Here is a 9,851-nt window from a genome sequence, read left to right on the forward strand (position 1 = left end):
TGATTTAAGTCTAGTGGATCTTAATTTTGAATTCTTTGCTTCTATTAATCTGAATAGTTGTCAGAACAATGCATTACTTTATAAACAATTTTCATTATGGTTTTAATATCCTCCTCTGCATTCTTTTAATATTTTCTTTTACCTACAGGAGTGGCATCAGGATTATAGGAAATTCAGGGAAACAACAATGTATCTCATAATTGGGCTCGAAAATTTTCAAAGAGAAAGGTAAGGCAGAGTGGCCAAATAGGAAAGGAAGAGCTTAATTTCTGTACATAATTCTATTTGGTTATGACCTCATCTATAGAAAATATTTTCTTCACAATATGTATTTTTAATAAACTTTTAATTTTATGTTTTAGATTTACAGAGAAATTGTGTAGTTCCTATACACCCCAAATATTTTCAGTTTTCAATTAAATCTGTAAGGTTGGCGTTAATCTTTGTTTTTATTGACTCTCAAATACTACAGTTGAAGTTTCGGATGGAATAGGATTAGGTTGAAGCCTACAAGTTTGCTGGTAGCCCAACACAGAGAATTCTTTGTATTCCTTAATATTTGCATTCAGACTCCAGCCTTTTTCATGTTCTTTCTGAGTCTAATCTTGACTTCAGAGCAAAGATAGTCTTTTCAATCTGTCTCTTTGTCCGAACTTCCAGGTACTATAAACAGTATAGCTGTAGAAAATAGATCACTTGTCTTCTAAGCTTTGTGACTACAAACACATTTTAGATCATTTTTCATTTAAATTACATATTATTTTAAAGGAATCTCTACTTATTAAATTCTAATATTTATTTTTAAGTGTTATTAAGAAAAAAGGATGGATACTGATTTATTTACTTACACATTATAAACTAGTGAGTTTGTGTTTACATGTTATTCACGTATTTAACTCATAATCTGTACCATGAATGTACTTGACTAGTGATTTTTTTTAGAAAGTGCTGTGTTTTTAATAGACTGTAATACTGTATTCAAGTAAAAGCATTATTGAATCCCCTCTTTTCTTTCTTTCCTTCCTTTCCTTGTTTTGTATGAACTATAGGAAACCTCCACTGAGATGTTGATGCAATTTTGTTTTTAAATGACAACACGTGGTATTACAGAGCTCTGCTGGCCATCCTGGTTGCTACCAACCACATGTGACAATTTAAATTTAATTAAAAATTTTAAAACTGAAAATTCAGTTTCTTAGTCACACTAGCCACATTTTGAATGTTTAGTAGCCACCTGTGGCTAGTGGTTCCCATATTGGCCAGCATAGATAGAATACTTCCATTGCTACAGAAAGTTCTGTTGGACTGCATTCCTCTATTTGTGGGACAGCACACAATGCCATCACTTTTACCAAAATTTTAAAAGTTAACACAAAATTAAAAAATAATGTTAATACTTGGATGCAAATTATTAAAGTCCTAATGCTTGTGTAATTTATTTATTTATTTTTATTTTAACTTTGTTAACACAGAGTGCAATATTGATTTTTGGAGTAGAATTCATACAACATCCAATGCTCATCAAAAATATATCACAAATAGTGTGTACTTTATAAGGTAATTCACTTTGGTCACTGAAATAGAAAAGTATTTTGATTAGTAGCTCCATTTTATGAGTTACTTTATTTTGGTCAGAGTTTTATTTCTTTAATAGGAGTATTTAAATTCACTTTAGGATATCTAGGATTAATATTTCTGAGGATAGTAATGTGACCTTATAATTGAACAGAGTATCTAAGATCAATAAAGGCATTTTAATTTTATAGATAAAGAAACTATTTTTTCTTACACACGTCTCCAGAGAGATACAGTAATATTTTCAAGGTCACACAATTAACTAGGGAGATAAAAATTGAAATAGAGATCTGTATTCTTATAAAATTTAATAAAATCGGGTAAGTGCAAGAAGTATTTATTTTTCTCAAAAAGAATTAAAAAGATGAAACTGTCACTTTCTTGCTCTCTGCATTCACTTCTATATTAGCTTTTCTTAATTAACATTTGTTAAAGAATTTGAGATATAACTTGGAAGTATTTAAATTTCATAATTTGCTTATTCTCAAATATATACTTATTCAGGAAGTGAAGATTCTATAGCAAATGTTATTGAATCAGGAAGGTCAACTATAAAACTAGTAATAATGACAAATATTTATGGACTATTATTGTAAAAAGAAATGTTAATTTTACACTTTAAATATAGCAATTACCACAGCTAGCAGGTTAGAAAATATTGCCAAAGATTCTGTCCAATTTTTTTTTTTAAGTAAAAACATAGCACTTGAAAGCCTTGAATGGAATCTGATTGATAGTCCATTGTCAAGTCTGTGAGTAGTGAAGTGAAATTATGTTTTTAGGAACCATAATTTTACAATACTGTAAATGAGGATAAAGAGAATCTACAGGGGCTGCATGGTCTTGTTTTATCTTAAAATAAGAATGTGGTACCTGAACTGCTGAGTCTTACTTTGATTTGTTTGAAGATATGTTTGTAGGCTCTTTAGAGGTTGTTGATAAACTATGGAAATTGTGTACTTCAGTAGAATATTGGAACAGGGTCATCGTTTCAGAGCTATTCTTAGAGAGGTAACTCAGGTCTTGAAGGCCAGATATGAATGTCATCCAAGGAGACTTTTGAGTAGGAAACTTAATAGCTATAAAAAAAAAAAAAAGGTAGATGTGCCAGCAGACTACCTTAATTTAGTGGTGTAAAACAACATTTGATACTATTATCACTCCCTTCTTTTTTTTTCTTTCATAAATAAAACAAAGTCTTTAGCTCAGCTTATTTTTGTATTATTTCAATATAAAATTCCATATTCATAGGTTTTCTCAAAAACAAATTCCTTTTCAAAAATATGAACTAGCTTATTTTTTATGAAATAGTTTCAGGTGTGTAATTTGAGTTGTCATTAATTTCAATTCTACATTTAACATTTGAAGTATAGAATTGATTTATATTTGAGCCCATGAAATTAAATAATAAGCAGTAAAACTTAGTGTTAATCCATAAGAGAAGGTATGTTATGATTAGAAAAACTGACACAAAGGAGGTATACTATCATTCATAATTCAGTTCTCCAAATATGTACCTGTATCTACTTCTTTAAGCATATGAAGGAGAGGATAATTATTTTAGAGGCAAATAGAATGCTCAAACATTTCCACCTTCATCCCTTTTTAAAACATAGTTTGAAATTTATAACCTCTAGACTTAACATTAATATATATTAATATTGGGGATCCCTGGGTGGCGCAGCGGTTTGGCGCCTGCCTTTGGCCCGGGGTGCGATCCTGGAGGCCCGGGATCGAGTCCCACATCGGGCTCCCGGTGCATGGAGCCTGCTTCTCCCTCTGCCTATGTCTCTGCCTCTCTCTCTCTCTCTCTCTCTCTCTCTCTCTCTCTCTCTGACTATCATAAATAAATAAAAATTAAAAAAAATTAAAATATATATATATTAATATTATATCAAATATGAGAGACCTAATTGCCAGCTTTTATGTAGGTATGCTCTTTTTTTTGTTGTATCTCACTAGGGTTTTCAGATTTAGCAGGATTCTTTCCCCCTTCTACTTTCCCTGGACTCCTTTAGATATTCTCCCCTCTACCGATTACATTTTTCTCCGTGATGAGAACTGTACCTACACATGGAAAAAACCTGAATGGTCACTGAATGAAACAGATGATGTTTGTTAGAAAGAAACAGAGTAACTTGATCCTTCCTTCAAACAAAAATGACATTATGTTGTTAAAAAAGTAGATTCTTGGTTTCATATCAGTCTTAATTTTGACTCTAAATGGAAGACATGTGAGGGAAATGATTACCAAAGAAGACTAGAACTATCTAAATTCAGTAATTATGGACTTTTTCCTCCCAGTCTTTTCTTAATTCCTAGCTCCGTTTTTTGTTTTTGTTGTTTACTTTATGACATAACTACATACTGGTTTCATATGTGGCTGTTGCTAAAAAGATATTCTCAGACTTATAGTGCATTGGATGATATTTTTATTGTAATGTTCTGAATAATCAACACTTAAATGTGTACTTAAAATATTTTATAATTGTAGCTGACTTTTCTTATTTTTCCACAAAGATGAAATACTAATGCTATGTGTTCCTTTTAATTTTTAAGTTATATAGATTCCCTGCTGTTCCTTATCTGTGCCTATCAGAACAACAAAGAACTCTTGTCCAAAGGCCCAAACAGAGGACATGATGAAGAATTGATATCACATTATAGAAGAGAATGTTTACTAGTAAGTTGAATATACATAGGTCCTGTTTACTTTATCATTTTGTCTTACATTGAACACATTTTCAGACTCATGTGTGATTGACTATAAATTCTGATGGAGAAAGCATCATGATGATGTTTATAATCTGGGCTTAATCCCTTACAATGTGAGAATGCACTCAATTCTTCATTATCCCTTCTTTATTAATTCTAAATATTGCAGGTGATAAATTAAAAATGTGCTTAAATTGAGATAAAAATAATTACATTTCTATATTTAGATTTCTTCATCATTCTGCCATTCCCTTTTATGGTGAGAGAAGAGGACCTGAGGAATTATTATGATTATTCCAGAAAAAATAATAGATTTTTTTGAGTTTTTATAAATAGTATATTTGGTGTACATAATGTCAAAAGATTCATTGTAATACAGTATCCTTTTTTCTCACCTAGTCATTAGTAGGTTTTTTTCCCTCAAATATTTTTACTATCCATGTGCAGAAATATTACTATTGTTATATAAACTTTAAAAAATCTTTTTAGTAGTTTTTTTTGCACCACATTACTTTCTAGATGTCTGGAGTACTTTCTCTCATTAGCTAATATGTATTAAATGACAAAGTCCATCTTTATATATTTTTCCAATTGAATTTCATCCTTAACTACTAACATTGCTCTTGAATACAAAATTATTCAAGAATGTATGATTTTTGAGCTTATATAAGTTACGTGGTTCAAATATAAACAACTAACTAGGTATGCTGGTAAAATGTTTTCTTTCAGTAGAACTACATAGTATAAACTAATTGTAGTCTTTAGTATGTCTTTAAAATTTTCAAATGAGAATATTAGAAGGTTGTGATCTTACTATTTTTCTCTCAGCTGCTTTTATTGCATTTGAGTGTATTTTAAAACTTAAATTGTTAGTGGTTTGTATCCATGGAGGATAGTTCTTAAATTTGGCCAGTTTCAAAAAGTTTTTAGTCAACACCTGAGAAGGAAGACCTGAATATATTTTAGCTTAAAAAAATACAAGATTTTATATATTTATATATGGAATAAATTAAAGCAATTTTTAATGTAAAAACATTAAAGCCTTGGGATATGGAAATATTTTGGTAAAGCTATTTTAAACATAAATACACCCAAAACTTGGTTACTTCAAAACATTTAAAAAAATGATAGAATGTTTCTCATTAGTTTATAATAGTAAACCAGCCGTATCTAGTTTGGTGTTTTACACAGGGATTTAAATGACACCTCGTGAGGATTATGTCAGGGTTCCTTTTGGGGTTTTTTGTATTGAATATTTACTGAGTGTCAGATTTGAGGGATACAAAGACAAGACCTGTTTATATCCTGCCCTCTGAGAACTCCGTCTGTACAGAAATGACTTTTATATTCCAGAATAAATGTCAATATGAGAAATACGCAAAATCATATGCCTGCAAGTTGTCAAGGAAAACTGTAAGAGATACGAACAACACTGATCTGGATCTTGATGGATAAATAGGAATTTTATGCCTTGTAGAGAAGACAGAAGAACAGTCTAGCCCAGAGGGACAGTATATGAAAAGGCATGGGAAGTATACAACAGAAAATGAAGATAGATCCATTGTGGCTAGGTTATGAGGAACAGGGTTAGGTGGAAATGATGAAGCTAATGGTACTTGTTGATGTCAGCCTATGTAGAAGCTTATGCAGCATTCTAATGAGTTTGGGCCTTTTTAAGTTTGAGTAGATTTGGCATGTTCAGGTTTGTTCTTAGAAAATAATTCTGGCTATAGCATATTAGAGGATGAACTAGAAAGAAGTAGAGATTGAAGTCCCTCGAGGGAGGAAGAAAGGTGAGAGCCTCAACCAAAGCAGAAGTACAGTGGGTACAAAGAAGAGGGCATAGAAGATGATGAAAGAAGTGCCATCAAGGGACTTGGTAACTACTAGATGAGTGGAAAGAAGGAAAAAGAATAATCAAAACTGCCTGACTTTGTAGTTTTGTGTTTGGCTTCTGGGACTCTAAAGAAGATGAATAAATTTGGCTTTGGGTGTATGATATTTAACTTGTTTCCAGACAAGTTAACATTAAATTTCAGAATAATAGTTAACTATTATGTCTTTGAATGTATATTGTAAAAATTATACTACATGCTTAAAGGCTTATTTCATTTAATTCTCTTAACCACTGTATATGGAAGGTGATAATATTCCATTTTCCATATGAAGAAACTGAAGCTAAGAGATTATGTACTTGCTCAAGATTAGATAACTAACTGCTTAGTGACTGAGTTAGATTTTGATCATAAGCCTCTCTACAAAGTCAAGAGATGAATCCTTCAAGAATGACATAAACATAAACATACAATTTTTTTATTTGAAATTCAGCTTAAAACTATGAATATTTCAAAAGCATATCTATCATGCTCTAAACATAACATTTCAGACCTAAACCCTTCAATATTAAGCTCTTGTTATACCTGTAATTCCTTATCTGTTTCCTATGTCTGTATTTCTTATCTCATGAATTTCTGTCTTCTGCTATCAGGGGTCAGCACACTTGGCCTGTACTCTAGTCTACCACGTGTTTTTGTAAATAAAGTTTTATTGAAACATAGTCCAATCATTTGCATATTATATATGGCTGCATTAGTGCGGCAATGACAGAGTAGTTACAGCAGAAACCATATGGCCCTCAAAGCCTTAAGTATATCTTACCTTGTCCTTTACAGAAGTTTTCTAATCTCGATGGCTAATTGTAAGCTCTGTGAGGGTTTCCTGTACTAATCACTTGGGTTCCTCTGAAACTAGAACAGCCTCTGGCATATAGTATGTATTCAGTAAGAATTTTTTGAAGGAATAATGAATTAAATGATTGATTTTATATTTTATATTCAAGAAATACAACAATATTTATTCACTTGGAATTTACAAAGAAGATGATAAAATGTTCTTCAAAGTTAATATGGAATCTGAATTTTTTTTTAATTTTTAAAATTACTTTGATGTCTTCCCAAATTTTAGAATAGGGGAAATTTACCTCTGGAGAATAAAAATGGCCCTTGTAGTGATGATTACAGTAACATAAGCTGAATATGAACTTTAAAAATATAACAATATTTTCGCCACTTCTTTTTGCTTTTGTTTTTATTATTATATGCACAGCTTTTTCTAAGAGACTTCATGCTCGAATAGATTGAGATTGTTTTTCCTGATTGCTATTTGTTCTAAAATTGTTTGAAACATACTTATTACATCATCTTCAATATTAACACAAGTGTTTTTATTTAATTAAAAAAACCCAAACTCTCTCTTTCTTTTCCTCATTGCATTAAGAAATTAAATGAGCAAGCGGCAGAACTATTTGAATCTGGAGAGGATCGAGAAGTAAACAATGGTCTGATTATCATGAACGAGTTTATTGTCCCATTTTTGCCCTTGTTATTGGTGGATGAAATGGAAGAGAAAGATATTCTTGCTGTGGAAGACATGAGAAATCGATGGTGTTCCTATCTTGGACAAGAAATGGAATGTAAGTCTAACCTGTGCTAGTGGGCACCTCAGTTGTTGGGATTAAGTGTAGTTAGAATTAGATGTTATTTATTCTTACCATTTTTTATATTCTGTAATATTTTACATTCACATCATTACTTTTCTTTTCCTGTTTACAAACCAAGTTGTGCACATTGCCTTGCCATTTATATTCTACCTCTCTCCACCAAATGGTAATTATTTTGCATATTTTGAAATGAAACATCAATTGACCACTTTAATAAATCATGTTAAAGATAATTTCTTTCTCTCTCTATCTTTAGCTACATCTAATTGTTTATATTTACAGCAAACCTCCAAGAGAAGCTGACAGATTTTCTGCCAAAACTGCTCGATTGTTCTACTGAGATTAAAGGTTTCCACGAACCACCGAAGTTACCTTCATATTCCACACATGAACTGTGTGAGCGGTTTGCCCGAATCATGTTGTCCCTCAGTCGAACTCCTGCTGATGGAAGATAAACTGCACACACTTTCCCTAAACACACTGTATAAACTTTTTTTAGTTCTTAACCCTTGCCTTCCTGTCACAGGGTTTGCTTGTTGCTGCTATAGTTTTTAACTTTTTTTTATTTTAATAACTGCAAAACACAAAATGACTATACAGACTCTAGCCGGACTACAAACAATAAAGCTGAGAATCGCATGGCGCTCAGACTTTGTTTTAACAAGGACTGATGTATAATTACAAATCTGATTGATTTCATTATGGCAAAACCATGCTTTTGCCACCTTTCTGTTACAGTATTACTTTGCTTTTTTTCTTTTATCTATAGCTTTCCATTCAGTCTGGATCCTTCCATGACTGCAGCCATTTAAGTGTTCAGCACTGTGTACGATACATAATACTTGGTAGCTTGTAAATGAAATTAAAGAATAAAGTTTTATTTATGGCTACCTATGTGTTTGTTAGCAGGTATATTGTATATTAGTGTATTATTTTAGTTATATATAAATGAATTTTGTCTGGGGATTGTGTAAGATTGGATGGACAGATGACTAGATTATTACAAACTTTTAATTTTTCTCTGTTAGCATATTGGAAATTTACTAAATATTTGACACTTAAATGTATCTATATTTTTGACTAAGTTGTTAAACTTAGTGGCACCTAAACCTGTTTTGAATTCAAATCAGGTTTTCACTGAAGTAAGCGGCTGATATTTAAGTCAACCACACTGAAACTTTTAACTTTTTCTTAGATTAACCTTTTATTTTTTTATGTATTTACAAATAATATAGCAAGGTGATTATTTCAAGAGATACCAGAAAAAAGTACTTGAATAAGGGCTATTTAATAGTGAAACTTATAAGAAATCTGTATATGTATATACACACACAGACACACATACACACATATACACATTCTTCATAATGGAGGACAATGTTTTACATTATATAATCATTCTATTTTTGTAAATTGTATACCACTTTAATTGAAAATGTTCTCTACTAATCAATGCTGTGAAATGAAGTTGATATTGTTGAACTAGAAGTTATGAGTACCTTACCTGCTTTTATTTTCCTCCTTTTCAAAAAGAAAAAGCTGTAGAATGTTTTGTAGATGGAACTGCTGTTTAAGATTAATGAAGTAATATTGTGAATGAAAATCAATGCTTTAAAGGTAATCATGTTACCAATAACCTATTTTTGACTTTATAAAAATTTCTTTATAAATGATACTTTGTTAGCATAGTAAAATATATCATTATACTATGTGTATGTTTGTTATAGCGCCGCCAAAACTCGAACTCTTTATAAGTGCCTTTCATAAAAGATCTTGGACAGAGGAGGAAGAAGAAAATATTAAGCAATTATGTAACGTTCCTTAAGGTATGAATGCACCAGAGGTATTAATGACAAGGAATTGGTACTATTTTTATCTTAAGGTTAGATTTTGCACATTGTAGCTACCAAAATGTGTTTTGGTTTAGATTTTTAATTCTCTACTAAGCAGAATTAGTATCCTACATTGGTTTTCAGATCCTGTCCAAAGTTTTAAAACTCCATATGTATCAGCAAAGTATTTGTAAAGTATCTTCAGTATTCTGTGATATTCTACAATAATG

At 31.1% G+C, this 9,851-nt stretch overlaps 1 protein-coding gene across 4 annotated transcripts in view; it reads left to right on the forward strand.

Annotated features, from left to right (window-relative positions):
• Window positions 1–8,683, forward strand: part of USP25 (ubiquitin specific peptidase 25) — a 136,331-nt gene extending 127,648 nt beyond the window's left edge. For all 4 annotated transcript variants that reach the window (XM_055313820.1, XM_055313821.1, XM_055313823.1 and 1 more), the window contains 4 exons: window positions 149–228; window positions 4,135–4,258; window positions 7,567–7,762; window positions 8,072–8,683. In XM_055313820.1, the coding sequence (XP_055169795.1) occupies window positions 149–228; window positions 4,135–4,258; window positions 7,567–7,762; window positions 8,072–8,244 (573 nt within the window). In that variant the 3' untranslated portion in view covers window positions 8,245–8,683. The remainder of the gene's footprint in view (window positions 1–148; window positions 229–4,134; window positions 4,259–7,566; window positions 7,763–8,071) is intronic.
• The last annotated feature ends 1,168 nt before the right edge of the window (window positions 8,684–9,851 follow it).

Source organism: Nyctereutes procyonoides, unplaced genomic scaffold (genome assembly GCF_905146905.1).
Source record: "Nyctereutes procyonoides isolate TBG_1078 unplaced genomic scaffold, NYPRO_anot_genome, whole genome shotgun sequence".
In the NCBI taxonomy this organism is placed as follows: domain Eukaryota; kingdom Metazoa; phylum Chordata; class Mammalia; order Carnivora; family Canidae; genus Nyctereutes; species Nyctereutes procyonoides.